At 55.9% G+C, this 25,406-nt stretch overlaps 2 protein-coding genes across 4 annotated transcripts; both read left to right on the top strand.

Moving 5' to 3' along the window:
* Positions 1–2,683: 2,683 nt before the first annotated feature.
* Positions 2,684–8,540, top strand: LOC114218777 (folate receptor beta). The gene is made up of 5 exons (XM_028116044.2): positions 2,684–2,831; positions 4,532–4,693; positions 7,340–7,528; positions 7,632–7,767; positions 7,885–8,540. The coding sequence occupies exons 2-5, from the start codon at positions 4,544–4,546 to the stop codon at positions 8,169–8,171; spliced, it is 762 nt and encodes a 253-aa protein (XP_027971845.1). The 5' UTR covers positions 2,684–2,831; positions 4,532–4,543; the 3' UTR covers positions 8,172–8,540.
* A 1,502-nt stretch (positions 8,541–10,042) lies between these two features.
* Positions 10,043–25,397, top strand: INPPL1 (inositol polyphosphate phosphatase like 1). Of its 3 annotated transcripts, XM_028115943.2 has the most exons (29): positions 10,475–10,561; positions 11,425–11,833; positions 14,584–14,647; positions 14,740–14,890; positions 15,075–15,195; positions 15,432–15,572; positions 15,805–15,898; positions 16,005–16,094; positions 16,268–16,366; positions 16,485–16,635; positions 16,723–16,829; positions 17,123–17,225; positions 17,311–17,507; positions 17,827–17,944; positions 18,546–18,642; positions 18,920–19,058; positions 19,173–19,272; positions 19,370–19,458; positions 19,750–19,831; positions 19,956–20,045; positions 20,593–20,706; positions 20,846–20,934; positions 21,372–21,459; positions 21,554–21,709; positions 21,946–22,024; positions 22,118–22,258; positions 23,400–24,072; positions 24,334–24,467; positions 24,573–25,397. In XM_028115943.2, the coding sequence occupies exons 2-29, from the start codon at positions 11,637–11,639 to the stop codon at positions 24,661–24,663; spliced, it is 3,795 nt and encodes a 1,264-aa protein (XP_027971744.1). In that variant the 5' UTR covers positions 10,475–10,561; positions 11,425–11,636; the 3' UTR covers positions 24,664–25,397. The 3 variants fall into 3 exon arrangements, with proteins under 3 accessions (XP_087874174.1, XP_027971744.1, XP_027971742.1); XM_088018048.1 differs by lacking the exon at positions 10,475–10,561 and adding an exon at positions 10,043–10,356 and having other exon boundaries at positions 18,920–19,272; XM_028115941.2 differs by having other exon boundaries at positions 18,920–19,272.
* The last annotated feature ends 9 nt before the right edge of the window (positions 25,398–25,406 follow it).

Genomic DNA, 25,406 nt, shown 5'->3' on the forward strand with positions numbered 1-25,406 from the left:
GTATTCTTGGCTGCATATTTTTCTCGTTTAGTGCTCTGAAGATATCTTGCCAGTCCTTTCTGGCCTGCCAGGTCTCTGTGGATAGGTCTGTTGCCAATCTAATGTTTCTACATTGTAGGTTACATATCTCTTCTCCCGAGCTGCTTTCAGGATTTTCTCTTTGTCTCTGAGACTCGTTTTACTATTAGATGTCGGGGTGTTGACCTATTTTTATTGATTTTGAGAGGGGTTCTCTGTGCCTCCTGGATTTTAATGCCTGTTTCCTTCCTCACATTAGGGAAGTTCTCTGCTATAATTTGCTCCAATATACCTTCTGCCCCTCTCTCTCTCTCTTCTTCTTCTGGGATCCCAATTATTCTAATGTTGTTTCGTCTTATCGTATCACTTATCTCTCGAATTCTGCCCTCGTGATCCTGTAGTTGTTTCTCTCTCTTTTTCTCAGCCTCTTTATTTTCTATCATTTGGTCTTCTATATCGCTGATTCTCTCTTCTGCCTCATTTATCCTAGCATTTAGTGCCCCCATTTTTGATTGCACCTCATCAATAGCCTTTTTGATTTCGATTTGGTTAGATTTTAGTTCTTTTATTTCTCCAGAAAGGGTTTCTCTAATAACTTCCACGCTTTTTTCAAGCCCAGCTAGTATCTTTAAAGTCATGATTCTGAACTCTAGGTCCGACATCGTACTAATGTCCGTATTGAGTAGGTCCCTGGCTGACGGTACTACCTCTTGTTCTTTTTGCTGAGGTGATTTCTTTCGTCTTGTCATTTTGTCCAGAGGAGAATAGATGAATGAGAGAACAAAAGGCTAACAGGTTTACAACGTCCCCAGCAAATATACTGTATACAAATCAGAAAAGACCTGAAACCAGGGGAAAAGAAAGGGAAAGAAAGAAAAAAGAAAGAGAAAAAGAAAAAAAAAAGAAAAAAAAGATAAAAACAAAAACAAAACAATTCAAAAAAGGCAGAATATGATCAAATATGATCAGGCTAGTGCATAGATCAGTGCCACACACTAGATTTTGGGCGTATTTTGGTCTGTTAGAAAAAAGTGCCTCCTAAAATTTTAAAGGAAGAAAGACATATATGTACAAAATAAGGGTTGATACAATGAAGGGATGGAAGATGACTGTAAAGATGAAAATTATAAAAGATTTTATAAAAGGAGTTGGTAAGATAAGTTGTTTGAAAAAAGAAAGGAGAGTTAAGGAAAAAAAAAAAAAGGAAAAAGGGAGAGAATGTGATCAGGCAGGAGACTAGAACAAAGCCATACACTAGTGGTTTAGGGTATATTTTGATCTGTTAGAAGAAACTGTACCTCAAAATTTTAAAGAGAGAACAACTTATATATATATGCCAAAAACAAGGATAACTACTATGAAGGGATAAAATATGACTAAAAATGAAAAAAAAAATGTTTTTTTTTTAAAAAAAGGGATTTATAAGATGTTGGTTGAAAAAGGGAAAAAGAAAAATAAAAAAAAGTCAACAAAAATTAACTTTGATGAAATAATGAATCATGGTAAAAAAAAAAAAAAAAAAAAAGAAGCCATGAATCTATGTGCAGTAGTCCCCTAGCGCTGGAGTTCTCCTATTCTCCTTGATCGATCAACTTGGTCTTGGCTTGCTGGCTGTTTGTGTTGATCTTCTGGGGGAGGGGCCTGTTGCTGTGGTTTCCAAATGTCTTTGCCGGAGGCGGAATTGCCCCGCCCTTGTCGGTCCGGGCTAAGGAAGCTGCTCCAGTTTGCTCTCAGGAGCTTTTGTTCCCTGCAAGCTCTCGGTACAGCTTTGGAGGACTAGGGCGAAAATGGCGGCCTCCCAGTCTCCGCCCGGAGGAGCCGAGAACTCGGGGCCCCGCTCCTCAGTGCGCCCCCAGAGAAAAGCAGTCACTCCCGTGTCCCCGGTCTCTGGCCGCACTCCGTGCTCACCCGGCCTGTGATCGAGCATTGCTATCTCTGGCACCCGACCCCGCTCGGAGTCTCCAAACCCAGCAGATCCCTGCAGTGCGTTCCCGCACCGCTCCTCCCCGGGAAGGAAGGGGAGTCTCCCCGGATCTGCTGCTTGTTGGGTCCTTGCTGGGGGAGCCGTGCCCCGACTGGGCCGCAGATCACAGTTTATGGCAACCCCGAGCTGAGAGCCCGCGACTCTGCTCCGTATCTGCAGCCGGCTTCCCCGCCCCGACACCTGGGAGCTCTGCCGCACTCAGGCACCCCCGGTCTCTCTGTGACCCCAAGGGTCCTGAGACCACACTGTCCCGGGAGGATTCCACCCCCCGCTTAGCCACTGCAGCGACGTCCCTCCGCCGAGCCAACTTTTAAAAGGTCCGATTTTGTGCTCCGCGGCTCTAGCACTTGCCAGAAGCGGCCGGCGGAGGCCCCTCCCTCGCCGTCTATCCTTCCGAATATCGCCTCGGATTCACTTCTCCGCACGTCCTACCTTCCAGTAAGTGGTCGCTTCTCTGTTCAGAGAGTTGTTGCTACTCTCCTGTTCGATCTCCTGTTGAGTTCGTAGGTGTTCAGAATGGTTTGATCCCTATTCAGCTGAATTCCTGAGACCAGACAAAATCTAGGTCTCCTACTCCTCTGCCATCTTGCTCCGCCCCCCGCCCTAATGGAGCCTTGAATGGGTGGGGCCTGGAAGAGGGAAGGAAGGAAGACTGAAGGGCGGAGAGGGGAAATTATCTTCTGTATTAATCAGAGCTCTTACAGTCAGTGTATCCTGGCTGAGGTCAGAGACGGCTGGGGAAAGTCCAGGGGCCCGGAGCCATTGCCAGCCTGAAAAGAGGCCAGTCTGGACACAGCTGTGTGTGCTCCCAGCCGCAAAGGAGGCTCAGGCAAGATGCCCTAAGGAGGGAAGGGTGACGGGGACACTGGGTAGGGGAGGGGCAGATCTTTCTTTAGAAAGATCACTGGGGGGTGTGCCTGAGTGGCTCAGTCGGTTAAGCATCTGCATTTGGCTCAGGTCACAATCCCAGGGTCCTGAGATGGAGTCCTGCGTTGTTCTGTCTGGCTCCCTGCTCAGCGGGGAGTCTGCTTCTCTCTTCTCTTGCTCCCTCTGCCTCCACCCCCACTCGCATGCTCGCACACGTTCTCTCTCTCTCTCTCTCCTGAATAAATAAATAAAATCTTAAAAAGAAAGAAAGAAAGATCACTCGGACTCCTGTGGGGAAGGTGACTTTAAGGGGAAGAAATTGGAGGAGGGAAGACCTGACTTCAAACGCAGAGCCACCTGACCTCAAACGCAGAGCCAAGGGAAGTGAATTCCAGAAAGGTTTTCGGAAGGACCCTTGGCCAGGGCTTTGTGGGGACGTGGGGATGGTGAGAGAGAGGAAGCAGTCTCTGTTGTCAACTTAGGTACTTCAGTGACAGCCAAAAGGAAACAGATCTTTAACAGCTGGGAGGGGGGGGGAGGGTCAGTCAGGGAGAGAGAAGTGGGTGTCACTTGTGCTGGGTGACTCCCAGGACTCTTAAGCACTTGTCTAGTCGACTGCTCCAACATGGGGTACTTTCATTTTAATTAATTAATTAATTTTTTGGTGGGGAGAGAGAGAGAGAGAGACACAGGGGGTGGGGAGCGGGGAGGAGCAAAGGGAGAGGGAGAGAATCTTAAGCAGGCTCCATGAGATCATGACCTAAGCCGAAATCAAGAGTCAGATGCTTAACTGACTAAGCCACCCAGGCGCCCCCATGGGGTACTTTTATTTATTTACTTATTTTTGTTTATTTATTGCTTTTTTCCCCCATGGGGTACTTTTATATTATCCCTCAGGTCCAGGGATCTCTACACTTGTTTTCTGAGGGGTAAGGTAGGAATCTGGTGCATTAGCCTAGAGATTGCTGAGGAGACCAGTGTTATGATGGGTGGAGGAAGGAAATGGCTTTCCGAGAACAGGGAAGGAAAAAGCCTGAGGAAGCAAAAGTTAGAAACCACCAGTCTTTCCATGTCTTTCCAAATAGCACCCCATGCGCTACCTCCCTTGACCTCAGTGTTGATTGGGAGAACTCAGTAGAGCTGGGTCACTGCCTTCCCCAGGCTAACAGGTTTCTAAGCTGGCGTGGGAACCCAGGTGATCTGGGGTATAATGGAGAGCATGCACTTGCTGGACATGGCACGAGGGCACTGTGTGTCCCTAGCCCTTTTCAGGGGAGCAGGGCATGGACCTGAACTATTTAAGTTTTTTGGGTTTTTGGGTTTTTTTTTTGGTAAATAGTAAAACTATTTACTTTTCTAAGTAAAGTTGAGAGAAAATGCAGGCACAAAGACATCTCTTCCAACTGAGGAAGACTCTCCCAAGGCTGATCCACTAATCCCAGATCCTCTCGGAACCCACCAAGCCTGGGATGAAGGAGCCCCTTTGCCAACCTTCTCTACTTCAGTTTCAGGGAGCCTCAGGACCCCAGCACTGAAGGAACAGGGTCTGACCCCATCCTTCACTGTGGAGGTGGGGAGACTGACACAGGGGGTCAAGGGGGACCCTGCATGAGGCTCTCTCCCCTTGGGCCTCGGCCTCCCTAACCAAAGCTCCGTCTGCAGGGACAGAGAGACATGGCCTGGAGACTGATGCCACTTCTGCTGCTGTTGGTCTGGACAGCCTCCATGTGCAGGGCCCGGGCCAGGACAGACCTGCTCAACGTCTGCATGGACGCCAAGCACCACAAGACAAAGCCAGGCCCTGAGGACAAGCTGCATGGCCAGGTGAGGAGAGTGTGGCTCGAGTTGGGGAGGGGGCTGGTTCTAATGGGGAAGAAGAAGTCAGGGGCGTGGGGGAAGGGTCAACTGGTCAGATGCCCCCACATCCTGGGCTACTGCTGGGAGAGAAGATGATGGTAAGGGGGGGGCATTGGCTGAGGTGATTTTAGGGGTGGCCTCCTCAGAGAATACCATGTCAGCAATGATACGATATAATTATTTGTTGAGCACTTACCAGGTGTGCTGTTTACTGCCCATGATTTCACACTCCCAGTGGTCCTTTGATGTAGCAGATAATGTTCTCCCCCACATGACAGAAACGAGGAAACTGAGGCCCAGAGAAGCACAAGGACACACAGGGGACTCAGACATAAGCAGCCCTTGTGGTGATGGAGGGACAGGACTCGGGTGGGCACTCCCAGCTGTTTGGAGGGTGAGAGATTGTCAGGGAGGATGGTTCTTCCTACCTTCACTACGTGCCAGTCCACGGAGTGCCAAGGGTGGAGGAGACGGTCTCTTCTGGCTGTGATACAAGGTAACAGGTGCTGTATATTCACTCATTCTGTCAAAATGGATGCCAGTCATTTGTGACTCTATTGAGACTCCATGTCTCCTTTTTATGATACTCTTTATTTTTTTTAAGATTTTATTCATTTATTTGCCAGAGAGAGAGAGCACAAGCAGGGGGAGCCGCAGAGAGAGGGAGAGGGAGAAGCAGGTTCCCTGCTGAGCAGGGAGCCCAATGTGAGGCTCAATCCCAGGACCCTGGGATCGTGACCTAAGCAGAAGGCAGACGCTTAACTGACTGAGCCGCCCAGGTGTCCCAATAAATACTCTTTAGACTCTTTTTCTATCCTGGAATAAAATTCAAAGCCAATAGAACCTATTTGCACATTTAACTTAAAAAATATCAACATGATTCTCTATCTGTACTACAAAGGAGAAGCACGAAGAAAGTAACTTATAATAAAGTATATTTCTTTTTTTTTTTAAATAGTGGTTGGAGGGTACTTTGAAGATTTTATTTATTTATTTGACAGAGAGAGACACAGCGAGAGAGGGAACACAAGCAGGGGGAGTGGGAGAGGGAGAAGCAGGCTTCCCGTGGAACAGGGAGCCCGATGGGGGCTCGATCCCAGGACCCCGGGATCATGACCTGAGCCGAAGGCAGACGCTTAACGACTGAGCCACCCAGGTGCCCCAATAAAGTATATTTCAATATGTCAATTCCCTGGCATGACTCCATTAGAAATTACTATCAAATAGCATGTTTGGGGGTGCCTGGGTGGCTCGGTCATTGAGCATCTGTCTTGGGCTCGGGTTGTGATCTCAGGGTCCTGGGATCAAGCCCCGCATCGGGCTCCCTGCTCGGCGGGAAGCCTGCTTCTCCCTCTCCCACTCCCCCTGCTTGTGTTCCCTCTCTCGCTGTGTCTCTCTCTGTCAAATAAACAAATAAAATCTTAAAAAAAAAAATACCGAATAGCATGTTTGCTTCTATTCAGAAAATCACTATGAATAGGGCAACTACAGATGAAGATCGATACAGGTGTCTTCTATTGGCAACTTAAATCCTACAAGATACTCTAAGCTGTGTTGGCATGATGACGTAATTTTCTAAAACAGTGAATAACTCTGGTAAAACAAAACACATAGCACGGCTTTCCTTTTCACAGTATTTGCTGTCCTGAAAAAGCCGGTCTATATTAAAAACTTGCTAAAATATGGTGTGTCTATATGTAAGATGGAGTTCAGTTTAGATTTAGGAAATCATAGAGAGGTCTTTCGTTTACTTTTCTCAGCAAATATTTTTTATGGGCCTGCCACGTTTCTGGCACTGGCCTCATCGCTGGGGACACAGACCTTAATACTTGCCAAGGAGAAAGTTATTCAACATACGTTACTACACAGGTCATTGCCTTCTTCCTTTGATCAAAATGTCACCCTCTGGTGAGGCTTTTTTTTCCCCTAAAGATTTTATTTATTTATTTGACACAGAGAGAGAGGGAACACAAGCAGGGGGAGAGGGAGAGGGAGAAGCAGGCTTCTCAGATGCTTAACAACTGAGCCACCCAGGCACCCTCTGGTGAGGCTTTTCACAACCACCTTATTTAAAATTTCAACAATTATCCCATACTCCACTCTCCCATTCCCTGCTGTAATCTCCATATAATTGACTGGATCCTGACACCATATTTTTTTCTCTTTCAGTTTCTTACTGTCTGTCCCCACTGATCAGGATGTAAGCTCCATGAACACATATTTCTGTCTGTTTTGTTCTCTATCGTATTCTCAGCATCTAGAACAGTGACTGGAATAGGAATAGGTACTCAGTAATTATTTTTTAATGAATACAACAAAGAACTTTCTATAAAGTGTGAAGGGCTACATCAATGATAGCTATTGTCCCCCCAACACGGGGTTTCTCTCCGGCTCCCACGACCCCTGATCAGCCCTGTTGTGACTGAGTCTCCCCCAGGACGGGAGTTCCTGGAGGTCAAGGACAGAGGGGTCCTCACAGTAAACTTTCCTAAGACAACCCACCTGAGGCAGGAGAGCAAGAACCAAATGGGGAGAGGCTGGAGGTAGCAGAAGGTTGTTATGTGTGTGTGTGGGGGGGGGGGGGGCAGTTAGTCCGGTGTCTTCCCCACGCAGTGCACTCCCTGGAAGGAGAAGGCCTGCTGCTCAGCCAGCACCAGCCAGGAGCTGCACAAGGACACCTCCCTCCTGTACAACTTCACCTGGGACCACTGCGGCAAGATGGAGCCCGCCTGCAAGCGCCACTTCATCCAGGACAACTGTCTCTATGAGTGCTCACCCAACCTGGGGCCCTGGATCTGGGAGGTACGGGACCTTCCCTCACCCCAGCCCAGCAGGCTGCCAGCCAGCTCTGTCAAGGCTGCAGGCGGCCCACATCCCCGTCCCCCCTCCCTCCCCTCCCACCCAGGTGAACCAGAGCTGGCGCAAGGAGCGTTTCCTGGACGTGCCCCTGTGCAAAGAGGACTGCCAGCAATGGTGGGAGGACTGTCGCACCTCCTACACCTGCAAGAGCAACTGGCACAGGGGCTGGAACTGGACCTCAGGTGAGGGCCTGGGGGGTGGGGGGAGACGCAGGTGGGGTTGGAGGATTTGGGGGTGGCCAGAAACCAGCTTCGGGCCCAGGGGCTGAATGTCCGCGTCCACGCCTTCTCCGCCTGCAGGAATTAACAAGTGCCCAGCTGGGACCACCTGCCGCACATTTGAGGCCTACTTTCCCACGCCTGCAGCCCTGTGTGAGGGCCTCTGGAGTCACTCCTACAAACTCAGCAACTACAGCCGAGGGAGCGGCCGCTGCATCCAGCTGTGGTTCGACCCGGCCCAGGGCAACCCCAACGAGGAGGTGGCGAGGTTCTATGCCCTGGCCATGAGTGCCGGGGCCCTGCCCCGAGGGGTGGAGCCTCTCCTGCTCAGCCTGGCCCTGATGCAGCAGCTCTGGCTGCTCCGCTGAGTCTAGCCCTACCCAGACATCCTCTCTGCATGTCCCCAGTGTTGATGACCAAGCTGGGCACAGAGGGAGCCCTAAGCATGCCTCCATCCATTATCCATCCTTCTGTCATCCCATTCTTCCTCCATGGTGGGTCTTGGGGTTTCTCTGGCAGTCAGCTCAAATAAAAAGACTGACACATCCAGGGGCACTTGCGTGGCTCAGTTGTTAAGTGTCTGCCTTTGGCACAGGTCATGATCCCAGGATCAAGTCCCGCATTGGGCTCCCTGCTCGGCGGGAAGCCTGCTTCTCCCTCTCCCACTCCCCCTGCTTGTGTTCCCTCTCTCGCTGTGTCTCTGTCAAATAAATAAATAAAATTAAAAAAAAAACTGACACATCCATGTCAGATGAATTATTTTGGTTTGAGTGGGTAGATGACAGATTCCACAGTTTCTGTATTCCTTCAGGTCAGAGAAATGAGACCTGGGTTTGAATACCAGCTTTGCTACTGACTATGCCAAAGTGAAGCAGTTGTCTGTCTATTCTAAAGCTTAGTTTCCTCCTCAATAAAATGGGGATAATGGTCCTTCTTTCCCTCCGGGTTGTGAAACACAAAGGAGCTATTGCCTAGAAAGCATGTGAGCCCAGTGCCTGCACTTTAATAGTCCTCAGGGATTCTGTTGCTCTTGTAGCCACAAATGGGAGCTGGGTCCAGGGCTTTGTTACTTATATTGGGCCCCAAATATTCCCCCTTTCTCCCAGGCCCAGCCTGCCTGGCTCTGTGCTCAGCTCTGCAATGGGAAAGCTGGGGATGGGAGTCTAGGGAAGGCTCTGGATTCCCAGTGGGGGGGTGAAGAAAAGTTCACACGTGATGTGGATTGAAGGGACAGAGTTGAGGCTTGGACCCTCAGAAGAGGAAGAGAGAAGACTGGGGAGGGCAGCCTGGGAGGCTCCTGGAAGAGGAAATGTTCAAGAGCCTCGAACTGGTTTAGCTGAGTTCTAGAGGCTTGGATGGAAAAAGGTTGGGAACTCTTAGGGGCTTCCCAGGGGCAGGAGCCTGGCCTCTTCTCTGGCACCTTTGTCCCCTCCAGGGATTGCTAGATATGCCTATCCTGTCTTTGCACAGCCCCCAGGAACTGGGCCTACGTTGATCTCGGGGTCTCCCTCTTGCCCTTTTCCCCTGGGGAAGTCTTTGTCTCTACATCCCCCTCACAGTTATCCCCAGAGAGCCACAGGTCCCCGTCTGAGAACAACAGGCAGGTGGGTGATCAAGCTAGGACTAGAACCCAGGTGTGAAGACTCCTAGTCCAGGCCTCTCCCCTCCCCACCGCACCAGGGTGCCCCCTTCATGGCACTCACCTTCCCTCATACCTAGAGCTGAGTGACGGGGGAAGCCGGGCAGTTTGTGGCGGATGACTTATGGGATTCCTGGAGGGGTCTGGAGACACCGGGATGTATGGGGGTGTCTGTTAGCTACTTTATTTACCTAGTCTGGAAGGCCCCCACAGAGCCCATTCTGTGTCCCAGGCTTTGTTCCAGCTGGGTTAATCCAACGCGTATTTGAAATAGAGGAAGGAGCTTGTCCGGACTGACCCAGACACAGGTTCAATTGAGCAAAGTGAAAGTTCTCTCCCAGGTTAAAGGGGATCAGCCGACGGCGGCCCAGGGGTTGGCAGCTGCGGGAGCTAGGCTGGAAGCCTGCGCCTTTAAGGAGCCAAGGGGCGGAGGGGCGGGGCAGGAAGCGGACTCCCGGGAGACGCTGCCACCGGCTAGGTCTTTTTTGGGGGGAAGGGGCGGGCCAGACCCTCTGTGGGCCCCGCCCCCTTTCCGGCGACCGGTACCCCTCCCACCCTGGGCGCCGGGGGGTGTCCGAGCGTACGGGCTCTGGGGAGCTCCCGGGTCGGCGTCCCGCCCACAAAGGCTCAAGTTTGTCGTCTTGGAGGGAGTAGCTGGGGCGGGGGCGGGTACTAATAATACACGTTCGTTCTGGCGCCGCGCTTTACAGTTTACACAGCTGTCACCTTCGTTACTCCTTAATTAATAATAAAAATAGCCGCTGTTCTGGAGGGTTACTGGATGCCAGGCCCCGTGCGGAGAGCTTTACAAGCACGGTCCCATTGAGTCTGCCCTCATAACACTGCCCCCACTCTGCAGAGCGGGAAGGCGAGGCGCGGAGGGGTGTCGTGACTTGCCCGAGGTCACTCAGCGGGTCAGTGGCTGGGGGATCGAGACGGGGGGCCGGGGAAGGCGGGGCGCGGGTGCTACCCCCGGCTCGGCCGAGAGCTGCGGGGGCGGAGCGGCGGGCGGGGCGGAAGGCGAGGGGGGGTGCGGCGGCAGAGGATGGCCATCTTAAGTGGCCGCTGAGAGTCAAGGGCCGCTTCCCCCGGGAAGGGGGCTTCGGAGCGGCCCAGGAGGTGGGGGTCTGCGCGCGGCGGCTGCGTCTCTGGGGAGAAGTCGGGAGCCCAGGGGTTGGAGGGAACTTTCTTCTAGAAGGGCAGTGGCGGAGTGGGGGGCGCCTGATCTCGGGCTGCTGAACCCCTCAAGGCCCGGGCCTGCGGGTATGGGGGATGGTGCCAGGGAACTTGGCCGGGAGGGGGGGAAGGGCTTTGCCTCGGCTGCGAGGGGCTGCCAGGGACGTGCGTGGGGAATCGAGGATACTGGACCTTGTCTGAGGGTTTGTGGGAGATCAGGTTTCTATGGAGGGGATTACCCCCAGCGGGATTTGTAGGGGGCTGGACCCAGTGCAGTTTGGGGGTTCAGGTCGAAGAGGGGCCTGGATTTCACGGGAGTTGAGAGTCGGGCCGCTCGGGTAACGAGGACGGGGAAGAGGTTCCTCTTGGATCCCTCGCGGGTTTTGAGAATTCGACCCGACCCTTTGAGGCTGCAAGGGAGGTGAATGGAAAAGATTTGGGGTGGGATTAGACGTTTATGGGAATTGGGGATCATATCGTTGCGATTGTTGGAGGGGGCTAACTCCGGAGAGGGGGCCGGGATCCCAAAACGTCCAGGAGAAGGGTAGGGGGAACTTGACCTTCGTTGTTGGGGGGAGGGTCTGGATCTCCTAGGAGTGGTGATGGCGGGGCAGGATCATTGTGGGTTTGGGGCGTCCCGCGTCCTGCGGGAATGCGGGGGCCATCATCCCCACGGGGAAGAGGGTGGGGGTAGGGACGGTCGGGCCGTGGGCCGAGCGGAGGGGGAGGGGGCCGGCGGCCCGGCTCTGCGCTGTGCTCCTGCCCCTCCCCCGCCGCCTCTGAACAAACTTTTCTTTCTCTTCAAGTTGAGGCCGGCGCTGCAGGCGGCGGCAGCGGCGGCGGTGCGGCGAACGAGTCGGCCTGCCCGGCGGAGCGCGGAGCCCCCGACCCCCGGCTAGGTCCGGTCCGTGGATCCTCAGGCCCCGGCCCCGGGCCCGGCCCCAGCCTCGGCCCCGAGCGTCCCGGGGCGGATGGCGCGGGGCGGTGGGCGCGGGCGGCGCTGAGCCCTGCGCGCGCTATGGCCTCGGCGTGCGGGGCGCCGGTCCCGGGGGGTGCGGGGCCCGGGGGCGCGCTGGGCAGCCCGGCCCCCGCCTGGTACCACCGCGACCTGAGCCGCGCTGCCGCCGAGGAGCTGCTGGCCCGGGCAGGCCGCGATGGCAGCTTCCTGGTCCGAGACAGCGAGAGCGTGGCGGGAGCCTTCGCGCTCTGCGTCCTGTGAGTGGGGCTGGGGCTCCCTGCGGGCGGGGGCGCGGCCCCAGGTTCCTTGCGTGTGTGCGGAGGGCCTGGGACAGTGGGACGCCAGCGCCCCCAACAGTGGGGGCTTTGGCTTTAAGCCGGGGCTGAGGAAGGATGCAGGGGGCACTTCCTTCCTGCTGTGTGTCTGGGGACACTCTCTGGGGCGTCGAGGGCAGAGTATGTGGGGTCCTGTTGGCCAGGGTGGCTGTAAGGGGGGAAAATGCAGGGAGTCTCTGGCAGACCCCCTCAGGTACCCTCAGGCAGAAGGGGTTAGGAGGGGTGAGGATGTGTGGATGTGCATTCCAGGGTTGTGTGTAGTTCTGTTTATACAGGGATGGGGTGTCTGAGCAGTAGGCATGGAGGGAGTTGGGGCCAGAGAGACCAGTGGATCTGTGAGGACGCCCAGCAGCTTCCTTAGGGGTCCTTTCTATGCCCCCAGGACTGAGGTTGGGACCTGTGGGGCTGTTGATGTCTGGGGCTGAGGGGCAGGGTGGTGTTGAGAAGGATGGGGGAGGCAAAGCTATATGGGGCCATGTCATTATTTCATAAATCAATGAGCATGCGCCTGTGCTCTGGTCCTGGGGATCCTGGCCGCCGTAGCCCTGAGCTATGGGTGCTGAACGTGGGTGAGACTTGGCAGCTCTCTGAGTGGGTCTGGTCCTGCCTCTGTAGCCATCAGCTGTGTGTGGCAGTGGTTCTGGGTGAGTTTGGTGGGTTTGGAGTCATCTCCCTGAGCTGTCTCCTGTGCCCCATTGTCTGATACTAGGTGGATTACTGTGGGCATTAGGGTCTGATTATATCCCCCTTAGCCCTGTGAACCCTCCCAAACCCCTATATTTGTGTCCCTTACGCTTCTGCTCTCTTCACTTCTTTGGGGGCGCACTGGCCTGGGCCAGTAGTTCTCATTTGGGGTTGATTTTACCCCTCCCGGACATTTGGCAATGTGTGGAGACATTTTTGGTTGTCACAGCTGGGATAGTGCTACTGGCATCTAGTGGGTAAAAGCCATAGAGATGCCGCTAAACATCCTGCAGTGCATAGGACAGTTCCTCACAACAAAGAACTGTGCATTCCAAAACGTGAGTGGTGCTGGGATCGAGAAGCTCTGACCGGGGCAGTGGACCTGAAGAAGAGGGGGTCCCCTAAGTGTCAGCTCATGCTCCAAGTCTGACGCCCAGGAGAGACTAACAAGAAACTGCTTTGGCAGATAACTCTCCTAGAGTCTTGCCTCCCAACCCCCTCTGGGGCATACCCCCTCATTAGGGAGGGGAGGGAGGCAGGTGTTGGGTCAGCTGTTGAGTGGGAGGGGGACAGCTGGGCCTGTGTCTGGGGGAGGAACATTATTGTCCCAGGAGGGGAGAGTCCTGGCTCCATAGCTAGGGGAGATGGGTGGAGTGAGGGTCTGTCTGTATTGGGGGCTTCAGCTTTGCCAGCTGACTCTGGCTACTCCTTGAATCTTAAGAGCCTGGGTCTGCCGGGCGGCGGTGGGGGCGCGGGTCAGAAATGGGATAGAAGCGTGGGGGTAGGTAATCAGAAACATACTTGCTTACCTGTATACATACCCACATGTCCGTGGGTGACATTTCAGGACACACCCCTGCTCTGACAGGCACTGGCCTCTGCCCTGGCTTTAAGTCCCAGCTCTGCCTTATACTTACCCCGCGACTGGAGTCAAATTGCTTTTCCTCTTTGAGCCTGTTTCCTCTTCTGGAGAATATCTGTATCAAAATGTGAGGATTAAATGAGATCACACCTGTAGGGTGTCCTACAGACACAACTCAGTTAATGGGATGCTCTTATTGTTGTAAATACAGCCCACAGAGTTGTGCCCACACAGACACCTGCACAGAACGTTGCCCCGTCAGCAGCCGCAAGAGCTCCGGAAGGGGGCCTACCTGAGTGGAGGGGATGGACTGTGGCCAAGGTGTAGGGTCCCCTCAAGTGGGCATTGGGTCCTCTCTGGTGCCCAGCACACACATGGGCCCGGGGGGGGAGTCCCTTGAGTAAGCCTACCTGAAGTTTGGCTGCAGAAGGAGTCTTCCATCCCCATTGAGTGTGGCCTGCACTGCCCAGGCCAGGCTCAGCTGTCACCTGCTCAGCTGTTGCTGCCATCTGTCAGCACCCTCCTCGGTTTGGGGCTCTTAGAGGCCTAGGTTTCCCATAGGGGGGCCCTCTTGGGGAATCCCAATGTCCTGGTGTCTGGGGAAGTGGGAAGAAAGCCAGGGTACCTGCATACTTCCTAACAAAACGGCCCCCGACACAGCCTACTCCAGCAGAGCCAGACACCAACGTAAACACAGACAGCAGGCGCACACGTGTGTGAGCACGTCTCCTATGTGTGCAAACAGAGGTTAACCAGGCTTCTGAGGACGCTTACTCTGGCAGGGGGCCAGAGCTGGTACCACAGCCCAGAGGGGCTGTTTAGACAGCTGTGGAGGCCACAGAAGAGCTGCCTGTTGCTTCCCGGGCCCTGTGGTGGGTGTGGAGCCTATGTAGGTCTGGGTGGAGGGGTGGCGGGGGGGAGGCCGGCCATTCCTGCTCTTGTTGGCAACACTAGCAGGAGACAAGTGGACTGGACTCCTCATTCACCCTGTGCGGCCTGAGCAAAGGTTTTAGGAAAACCAAGCTGAGGGAGCTGAGGGCTGAGCCCAGTAGCAGGAGGAAGGCACGCCTTGGGGCTTAGACCCCAGCCAGAGGGCGACAGATTCTGACCCTTGCTTTGTCATCAGGTATCAGAAGCACGTGCATACATATCGAATTCTACCTGATGGAGAAGACTTCCTGGCCGTGCAGGTAGGAGCCTGGACCCTGAGTCCTGGCCTTGATTCCGTCCTGTGGCTTGGGATCAGTTGGCTGACCCTTTTGCCACCCTTGCTGGTTCTCAGACCTCGCAGGGCGTGCCCGTGCGCCGTTTCCAGACCCTGGGCGAGCTCATCGGCCTGTACGCCCAGCCCAGCCAGGGCCTTGTGTGTGCCCTGCTGCTGCCTGTGGAGCGGGAGCGCGAGCCAGACCCCCCTGATGACCGTGATGTCTCAGGTGCTGCCGCTGTGCCTCCCTGCCCCTTCCCAGACGCCACCTGCTGCTTCCCTTCCCGCCTCCTCAACCTGCCTTCCCCCAGAGCCCCCTGCTCCTGACCATGATGCCAGGGCCCTTTCCCCCACTTCCATGGGAGTATCTCTACTTCACTGGGGAGGGGAGGCCCACTGACTCCTGTCCACAGATGGCGAGGATGAGAAGCCCCCGCTGCCCCCGCGTTCTGGCTCCACCAGTGTTTCTGCCCCCGTGGGGCCCGGCAGCCTCCCAGCAGCCCCTGAGACTCCCACAAGTCCAGCTGCTGAGAGGTAAGAGCACAACCCTCCCACCCCCCAACATGGAGCCGGCATTCCCTTTCCCCTCTGAGAACTGTGTCCTCATCAAAGTGGGAGGGACCTTCTAAGGCCCCGCTCCACCCCCAGAGGCAGCCACCCTGATCCATGGTGTTCTGATCACTACCAGCCCCATCTCCTCCAGGGACAGGGTGGGAGTGCTGGCACAGGGTCAGCTGGTGCTTCACTGACTTCTCAACCCCTCCCTGAAGTGCTCCCAATGGGCTGAGCACTGTCTCGCACGAGTACCTGAAGGGTAGCTACGGACTGGACCTGGAGGCTGTGCGAGGCGGAGCCAGCAACCTGCCCCACCTTACCCGCACCCTTGCCACCTCATGCCGGAGGCTGCACAGGTACCTGGGCCACCCAGCCCCATGCGTGCAGCCTCTCCTCACCTGCCCCCTTGTTGCACAAATGTCCATACCTCTGATCTCTGGCCCTGAACAGGGATCCAGCTGTTGTTTCCTGACTTTTCCTCACCCGAAGCCTTGTATCCTCGCGGTGGAGGCTGAAGCTACCCACTCAGCCCCCCCTGCCCTGTACTTGGGGTGGGGAGGGGGCATTCTGACCAGTTGTGTCCCCTAGTGAGGTGGACAAGGTCCTGTCGGGCCTGGAGATCCTGTCCAAGGTGTTTGACCAGCAGAGCTCTCCCATGGTGACCCGCCTTTTGCAGCAGCAGGTGGGATTACAGGGAGGCCTGTGGGGAATGGGCTCGTGTCTGGGGCTGGCTGGGGGACCTCCTGCTTGCTGGCCTCATGTACAAGCTTCATCCTGGCTCTGTGCAGACTCCACCGCAGACTGGGGAGCAGGAGCTGGAGAGCCTGGTGCTGAAGCTGTCCGTGTTAAAGGACTTCCTGTCAGGCATCCAGAAGAAGGTAGCCTGACTCCTGACCTCGGACCTCACCTACCAGTCCCTGACTATTTGCACTAGCCTAATGGATCTCCACCCTGAATCTACAGTTTAGCATTGACCCCAGCATCAGCCATGCCCCTCCTGGCCCCAGCTCTCCGCATGTCCCCTGACCCTGCCTGCCCTTCCCCGCTCCAGGCCCTGAAGGCCCTGCAGGACATGAGCTCCACAGCCCCGCCAGCTCCGCTGCAGCCATCCATACGTAAGGCCAAGACCATCCCCGTGCAGGCCTTTGAGGTACGGAGGGGTGTCAGGTGGGGCCTTCTGGGGCAAAGGGCCGTTGGGGGTGAAGGGGGTGTCCCCTGCCCGAGGTCTTTCCAGCAGGCGCCCCTCCCCCCCACCTCATGACCTGCAGGTGAAGCTGGATGTGACTCTGGGCGACCTAACCAAGATCGGGAAGTCGCAGAAGTTCACGCTGAGCGTGGATGTGGAGGGCGGGCGGCTGGTGCTGCTGCGGAGACAGCGGGACTCGCAGGAGGACTGGACGACCTTCACACATGACCGCAGTGAGCCAGGGCCTGACCAGGGGCAGTGAGCAGGGTGGCCTTCAGGCCTCAGTGCCCGGGCCAGTGAGACCGTACTCCATTCTCTAGTCCGCCAGCTCATTAAGTCCCAGCGTGTCCAGAACAAACTGGGTGTCGTGTTTGAGAAGGAGAAGGATCGGACACAGCGCAAGGACTTCATCTTTGTCAGTGCCCGGGTGAGCAGCCTGCTGGGCTAGGCCCTGGGGGCTGCAGGGGTCCCTGTGGGGTGGGAAGAGAGGAGACACATGATATAGGTGGGTCGTCCCTCCTGGTAGGAGTTGGGTCTGACAGGGCAGAGAGTGTATGTATTGAGAATGGGTGGTCTGAGGGTGGAGTCAAAGGTCCATCCAGTGAGCGGTTATTGAGCACCTGTGATATGCTTGAATGGGGGACCAGACAGGCATGACCCTCGCCTCGTGGGACCTGCCACCTACCAGGGACCTCCCCTAACTGGCTGTTGTCCCCCCAGAAGCGGGAGGCCTTCTGCCAGCTACTGCAACTCATGAAGAACAAGCACTCCAAGCAAGATGAGCCCGACATGATCTCTGTCTTCATAGGCACCTGGAACATGGGTCAGGCCCAGGTTGGGGCTGGGCGGGGAGAGAGGAATAGCCCCAGGTCAGGGACCTGACCACCCCCCATCCCCTTCTCCTCCAGGAAGTGTGCCACCTCCGAAAAACGTGACATCTTGGTTCACATCGAAGGGTCTCGGGAAAACCCTGGATGAGGTCACAGTGACCATACCCCATGACATCTATGTCTTTGGGACCCAGGAGAACTCAGTGGGCGACCGCGAGTGGCTGGACCTGCTACGCGGGGGCCTCAAGGAACTCACAGATCTGGACTATCGCCCGGTGAGGGGGGGTCATCTTGTCCAGTCCCCCCTCCTCAGACGCCACCCCAAACTATCCTGCTTGACCTTATGGCGACCCTGGGGAGCACAACTTGACTGGCTTTCCCTCTGGCCCCCGGGCATATCCCTTAGGAGATCTAACGAGTGCTTCGTGCTGTGGGAACATGCTATGTTTCTCTCTGGCCCCTCAGGAAAAAGGGGTAGCAGACCTTTCTATCCTGTGACTGACAGCACAGTCTATGGTATAGGCAGGGGTGTTGGGGGAGCATGTGGACAGTGCCCCAGCCCAGAGCAGGGGTGACCCCGAACCCTCTCCCCAGATTGCCATGCAGTCACTGTGGAACATCAAGGTAGCTGTTCTGGTCAAGCCAGAGCATGAGAACCGAATCAGCCATGTCAGTACATCCAGCGTGAAGACTGGCATTGCCAACACCCTGGGTGAGTGGGGTGGGCAGGGTCTCTCTGTCCATACCTTCTGCTTTCTCTCCAGCCCATAGTCTCCCCTTTTTGGGTGGTCTCAGCTTTCTCATATATAGAACTTTGAACCCTGTAAAACATATTCATATTCTAAATGTCTTCTAGCACCACCAGGAAGGCAGGGCCAGGATAATTATCTCCATTACATAGATGATAAACCTCAAAAAAACCCCAAAAACACTGAGGCCCAGAGTCGCTGAGTGACCTATCCAAGGTCACACAGCTAGTACGTGGTGGCCTTTTGGTTTGTGGCCCAGCGTTCCCTCAGCGGAGATTCTGCTCAGAATCTGCGGGTGCTTTCAGCTCCACCTTTGGGATCCCCTGTGATCTGCAGGGGCTTTATTCACACATGCGGAGACTCAGGCCACCCAGATGGACGGCGTGTGCCCTGTGTGGCCCCCTGGGAAGGGGGGATGCGTTCAGAGGCCTGCCTGCCTCATAGCATCTGGGGCGGGGCGGGGGGAGTGGGAGGACCTTCCCACCACTGCTTCGAGGGGCAGAGGGGAGAGTTGGGAGCCCTCCAAAGGTGACGCAGGCCCTCCTCTCTTGCTTGGCCTGACAGGAAACAAGGGAGCTGTGGGAGTCTCCTTCATGTTCAATGGCACCTCATTTGGCTTTGTGAATTGCCACCTCACCTCAGGAAATGAGAAAACCGCCCGGTGAGGGGGCGCCTTTCCAAGTCTTTACCCTCATTCCCTCCTCCCCTGAGACCTATCCCCTCTCCCATATCCCAATCCATGACCCTCCTACATCCCTGTCCCCAGACACCGCCTTCTCCCTTGTCCCAACTCAAGACTTCTCTACCTCAATCTTGTTCCCAGCTCTTTCCTCTGTCCCCAGGGACCCTGATCCACACCCCATCCCTGACCCCAGAGACTTCTTACCTTCCTGCCAGTCCCTGGCCCCTGACCCTGGGCCTCCCACCCCGCCCCCTAGGCGGAACCAGAACTACCTGGACATCCTGCGGCTGCTCTCGCTGGGCGATCGGCAGCTCAGTGCCTTTGACATCTCTCTGCGTTTCACTCACCTCTTCTGGTTTGGGGACCTCAACTACCGCCTGGACATGGATATCCAGGTGCAAACAGGGCTGCTGGGTGGCTGCGAGGGAAGCTGGGCTGGGGGCCAGTTGGGCTCCCACTTCTGGCTCTGGCTCAACAGGGAGTGGCCAGCCCTTGCGTCTTCACTGCAGGAGATCCTGAACTACATCAGCAGGAAGGAGTTTGAGCCCCTGCTCAGGGTGGACCAGCTTAATTTGGAACGCGAGAAGCACAAGGTCTTCCTTCGGTTCAGTGAGTGTGGACCTGGCAGGTCTCCGAGGGCTGGGGCCTCTATGATATGCCTGGGTGTTCAGGGCCCTGAGCCCCGCTTGTTCCCTGCCTTCCCTAGGTGAGGAAGAGATCTCCTTCCCGCCCACTTACCGCTACGAGCGGGGCTCCCGGGACACGTATGCCTGGCATAAGCAGAAGCCAACTGGGGTGAGCGAGGGGAACGGGCAGGGGGGCCTTGGGAGATTCCTTTGGGCTGCAGTGAATCAAGAGTGCCTGTCTGGTCAAGGTCTGGGCAGTTACTACTCCAGCTTTGGTGGCCCCTCTGAGGCCTTAGGGGTGGGTGATCCTGGGTGTTGTGAGGACCCAAGAAGGGAGATGGGTGCCGGGGCCTGGGGTGCTGGGAGTGTAGGGCCTCATCAGCTCTGCAGCTCTGCAGTGGGGCTCATGCTGAGCAACCCTGGCTGTTGGCCCTGACCATGCTGACATCGCCTGCCCCAGGTCCGGACCAATGTGCCTTCGTGGTGTGACCGGATTCTTTGGAAGTCCTACCCTGAGACCCACATCATCTGCAATTCCTATGGTCAGAGTCTCCTGGACAGGGTGATGGGCAGTCCTGGGTGGCCACAGGCCGATTCTGCCCTAGCTTTGGGAACTGGGAGCTGAGAGGAAAGAGCTTGCCCCCTGAGCTCCCATTCCTATCCCAGGTTGCACGGATGACATCGTCACCAGCGACCACTCCCCCGTGTTTGGGACATTTGAGGTTGGAGTAACCTCTCAGTTCATCTCCAAGAAAGGTGACTGTTCTGGATGTGCTTGTGGGTGGGTGGGCACAGGGGGTGGCCTGGGATGTGTATAGGTTTGACTATATCTGTGTGTGTGTGTGTGTTTGCGTGTGGACATGTATGTGCAAAACTGTTTCTGAATATGTACTGTTTGAGGCTGTCTGTGTGCCCGGGGCACCGTGAAAGGTGCGTGCCCGTGCGTGTGTGCCTATCTGTGAATATAAAAGCACACGGATATCTGTATTTGTCTGGAGCCGTGTGGATACCCCTGAGTGTGCCTGGTAGTGTGGAGGGTTGTTGGCAGACAGTCCCTGCAGGGGTTCTGGTCCCCCAACCCCCTTCCTAGGTGGTCTCTCATCCTTGGGTTATCTGTTTGCCTGGTCCAGGGCCTGGGCTTTGCGGTCTCCCCATTGGTTGCTTGGGATTAGGGAGGCCCCTCCTGGCCATCCCTCCTCCTCTGCCAGGGCCCCTGATTTCCTGTCCCAGGGCTCAGTGTCTGTCCTGTTCCTCCTGCCACCCTTGCAGCCGTCCTGACCGCCTTCCTCCCTTTGCCCCTCAGGGCTCTCAAAGACTTCGGACCAGGCCTACATTGAGTTTGAGAGCATCGAGGCCATTGTGAAGACAGCCAGCCGCACCAAGTTCTTCATTGAGTTCTATTCCACCTGCCTGGAAGGTCAGAGGCAGGCCCGGGGCTGGGTGTGGCCAAGAGGGCTGCGGAGCCCGAGGTGCCCAGAGCGGTCGGCCCCCAGGATAGGGGGAAGAAGGGAAGCCAGGAGGTGGCACTCAGGTGGGTATCCCCTCCCTCTCCCCAGAGTACAAGAAGAGCTTCGAAAATGATGCCCAGAGCAGTGACAACATCAACTTCCTCAAGGTGCAGTGGTCTTCACGCCAGCTACCCACGGTGAGGCTTTTGGCAGGGCCTGGGCCTATAGGTGAGGGCATAGGGAGAGGTGTGGCAGAGCACATGTGGTTTGTGCATGCACGAGTGTGCCTGTGCCTATGCATAGTGGGGCTGGGCATGAGTAAGGGTGAGGGCACCCTGCTTTAGTTGGGGGATGTGGGACCAAGTTGCAGGTTCATTCATCCGTTCATAAATACTTTTCGAGCCCTTGCTAAATGTCAGGTCCTGTGTTGGCCATTGAGGATGTAGAAGATGAATGACAATGCTGTTAAATGTTATGAGAGACCCATGCGGGGCTGTGTCTTCTACATTAAGGCTTGGGATCTCTCCTTAAGTGGGAGTGAGCATGGACCAGTCTGAGGGTAGGGGTGAGTGGTGTCAGGGGCAGGAGGGGGTGCTTGGGGCTTTGTTCTTCACTGGGCCTCTCTGGTTCCCAGCTCAAGCCAATTCTGGCTGATATCGAGTACCTTCAGGACCAGCACCTCCTGCTCACGGTCAAGTCCATGGATGGCTACGAATCCTATGGTGAGGGCGCGGAGGGGTGCCAAAAGGCATGGACAGCCAAGCAGAGCTCTAGAAAGGTTTGGCAATCTGCTGGTCTGCCCCATCTTCCCTTCAGGGGAGTGTGTGGTGGCACTCAAGTCCATGATTGGCAGCACGGCCCAGCAGTTCCTGACCTTCCTGTCCCACCGCGGCGAGGAGACAGGCAACATCCGTGGTTCCATGAAGGTGCGGGTGCCCACAGAGCGCCTGGGCACCCGTGAGCGACTCTACGGTGGGGGCTCCTTTGGGAGGGATATGGGGCATAAGATGGGGTGGTGTGGGCACGTCTAGGAGGGGTGGACCGGGGTGGGGAGAGGGCTTGTTAGAATCTCTGAAATATTTGGAAATTATGCAGCCATGGCTGGAAGTGAGCCTGCATTGAGGAGTAGCTGGAAAAGGCCTGGTAGGCCCAGTGGGTATCTGTGGTCCAGAACCCCAGGTCCCCTCTGAGTCTTCTTTTTCTTCCAGAGTGGATCAGCATTGATAAGGATGAGGCAGGAGCAAAGAGCAAAGTCCCTTCTGTGTCTCGAGGCAGCCAGGATCCCAGGTGAGCTGGGACTGTGCTGGGGGTCCCATGAAGGGGTGCCTGGGGGCTTTGGGTCAGCCTCTACCTCATCTCACCCCTGTACACCCCTGGCAGGTCAGGGAACCGCAAACCAGCCCCTGCAGAGGCCTCCTACCCACTGTCCAAGTTATTCGAAGAACCAGAAAAACCACCACCAACTGGGAGGCCCCCAGCCCCGCCTCGATCTGCCCCCCGGGAGGAGCCCTTGACCTCCAGGTGAGAGAAGGAAGCTGTTATACCCCCCACTTCATCTATTGCTGTGCTTGGCTCTCAGGGCCAGCCTGGGGACCATTTGCTGCTTGAGTAATCTCAAGCCCCATGGCTGGGGGTGCCGGGGCTCTATACCTATGGGCACTCTGGCCATAGCCAGACCTCCCTGAGGCGTGGCTCTGAGTCCACGGGAGCACAGTCATTCTTTCCTCCCGGTTCTGCCTTAAAAAATAGAATTAGAAGTTATTTTCTGCAACAGTTCCCTCCATGTAAACAGATTTAGTTTGAGCTTTCTGTTTGGCCTCAGCATGGGATTTCCTCTGGTGCATTCTATGGAACACTGTCCTACAAGATGCCCCATTGGAAACGTGTTTGTGGTCAAATGAGTTTGGGAAATGGTTCTGGCTAGATTCTTTTCTTACACAGTCCCAGTGCACATTAGTATTCGCAAAAGCTCTGAGCATCTGAACAGGAAGGAAACCCTTTTTCAACTCTGTTGAATATAGTTTCCCAAACTTAATGGGCCAGGAAACTTCTTTTCCACACAGTAACTATTAATACCCTGGGGAACTAGTGTTCTGTGGCTCATACTCGGGGAAAGTGAGGCTTACTTTCTAATTATATCCAAGTGTCGCTTGAACTTAAATAAAAGCTCCTAGCTGCGGTTTGGTGCTTTTTCACTCACCTTCACCTATTATCAGTCACCTTGGTTTTATCTTCAGGCTTGAGTAAAACTAACCTGAATCCCTGGGTGAGACTTCTCAGTAGATTGGCCTCAGATGCCTCCAGAGGCTTTCACAAGATCTGGCTGGTCATTCGCATTAAGGTCTTTATTGCCCTGCCTTCTGGCACCTGTTTTCCCTGATTTAAGCTCAGGTTTCACAAAGTCACGAAAGAAAGATCTGAGAATCTTAGCAAGTCAGGCAAGGAAGTTCAGGGATTATCTATTCAGCGATCGTGTCTCCTGGATTTTAGAGGTGAAGACAGCAAGGGCCAGCGAGGGAAAGTGATGTGCTCAAGGTCACATGCAGTTGTAGGACCGGGGGCCCACCGTCCTGACTCCCCAGTCCAGTTCTCCTTCCACTGCACCCATTGCCTTCTCTTTGGTATCTGGGTCCTGACTTCATTATCCTGCTCCCAAACCCAGGTTGAAGGCAGAGGGGGCTCCAGAGCCGGAAGGGGTGGCAGCCCCCCCACCCAAGAACAGCTTCAATAACCCTGCCTACTACGTCCTTGAAGGGGTCCCCCACCAGCTGCTGCCCCCGGAGCCACCCTCGCCTGCCAGGGCCCCTGTCCCGCCAGCCACCAAGAACAAAGTGGCCATCACAGTGCCTGCTCCACAGCTTGGGCGCCACCGGCCCCCCCGTGTGGGAGAGGGGAGCTCATCAGATGAGGAGTCTGGGGGCACACTGCCCCCTCCAGACTTTCCACCCCCACCACTGCCAGACTCGGCCATCTTCCTGCCCCCCAGCCTGGATCCTCTGCCAGGGCCAGTGGTCCGGGGCCGCAGCGGGGGTGAGGCCCGTGGCCCACCACCTCCCAAGGCCCATCCAAGACCCCCGCTGCCCCCAGGCCCCTCACCTACCAGCACTTTCCTGGGGGAGGTAGCCAGTGGGGACGACCGCTCCTGCTCCGTGCTGCAGATGGCCAAGACGCTGAGTGAGGTGGACTATGCCCCTGCTGGGCCTGGCCGCTCGGTACTTCTGCCAGGCCCCCTGGAGCTGCAGCCGCCCCGGGGACTGCCCTCGGACTATGGCCGGCCTCTCAGCTTCCCTCCGCCTCGCATCCGAGAGAGCATCCAGGAGGACCTGGCAGAGGAGGTGTGTGGACCAAGGGTGGCTATCTGTGTGTACCTGAGGTGTGTGCTTGCCTATGGACAGTGGTATCCTTTTACTTCACCATTCAACACTCAGTGGTGTCCCTTCTGCCCTGAGCTGGGCACTGGGGAGTTGGGGGGGACACCTGAATCGGCCCCAGTTCTTGCCTCTTCCCCTAAAGCATGTAGTAGAATGTGGCTGTCTGCGGGTGCTTCTCTGTGCGGGTACCTCCAGTGCTCCCCCTGACACGCCCTATTCCTTCAGGCTCCGTGCCCGCAGGGCGGGCGGGCCAGCGGGCTGGGCGAGGCGGGCATGGGCGCCTGGCTGCGGGCCATCGGTTTGGAGCGCTATGAGGAGGGCCTGGTGCACAATGGCTGGGACGACCTGGAGTTTCTCAGGTGGGGGCGGGGCTGGAGGCGGATGGGGTGGGGCTGGCCCCGGGGGCGGAGCTACGGGCCCTCGAGACCACTTCGCCAATCTCCCAGCCTCTCTTACCCCTACAGCGACATCACCGAGGAGGACCTGGAGGAGGCTGGGGTGCAGGACCCGGCTCACAAGCGCCTCCTTTTGGACACCCTGCAGCTCAGCAAGTGATAGCGGTGGCACTGCGAAGCTGCGAACTCGGCACCCCTACCCCTCCACTAAGGCCCAGCCATAGCTCCGAAGTTGAAAAGTTATGAGGGGTGGGGCAGTACCTCTCTGGCTATTTATTGGGGATCTGCGTTCCCCACTGCCCAATCGTTTGGAATGCCCTAATTAGGGCATCCTGCCCCGCACCTGCCCCAGGGCTTCAGAGGTCAGTTGCCGTGATTACCAAGGACTTCGGTTGTTCTGGTGCTGACCTCCTTTTCTGGAACCCTACTCCCAGCCCCAGGGGTGCCCGTAGGGTCGTCCATTTGGCTACGCCTGGGTCCCCACTTTAACCGCTGTTTCTGCTGCCTTCCACCTGGCCTGAACCACAGGGGGAGGGGCTCAGCTAGGACCTCTCCCAGCCCCCACTATGGGGGTGTCCGTCCGGAAATGAAGGAATAGCCCAAGGACCGGGCTGGGGTTTATTTAAGGCTTTCTGCGTGGGTTTAGGGAGGGCGGGCACTTTTAATGTTATTGGGGCTGGTGGGGGTGGGGAGAAGGATCTGGGCCATAAAGTGCTAGTTTGCTTAGTTCTCACTGTCACCTGGTCTATACCACCTTGGGTTGCGGATGTGGGGCTGCAGTGGGTACCTTGCTGGTTGCAAGCGGGTCGGGTTCTTGCAGGCAGCCTATCCCCATCCTGGGTACTCAGAAGGGTTGCCAGCGTGATGTCTTCAATAAATTAAGTTTTATTTGGATTGAGCAAA

This window comes from Eumetopias jubatus, unplaced genomic scaffold (genome assembly GCF_037043125.1).
Source record: "Eumetopias jubatus isolate StellerSeaLion01/CBP00866 unplaced genomic scaffold, mEumJub1_p1.0 scaffold_13, whole genome shotgun sequence".
Lineage (NCBI taxonomy): Eukaryota > Metazoa > Chordata > Mammalia > Carnivora > Otariidae > Eumetopias > Eumetopias jubatus.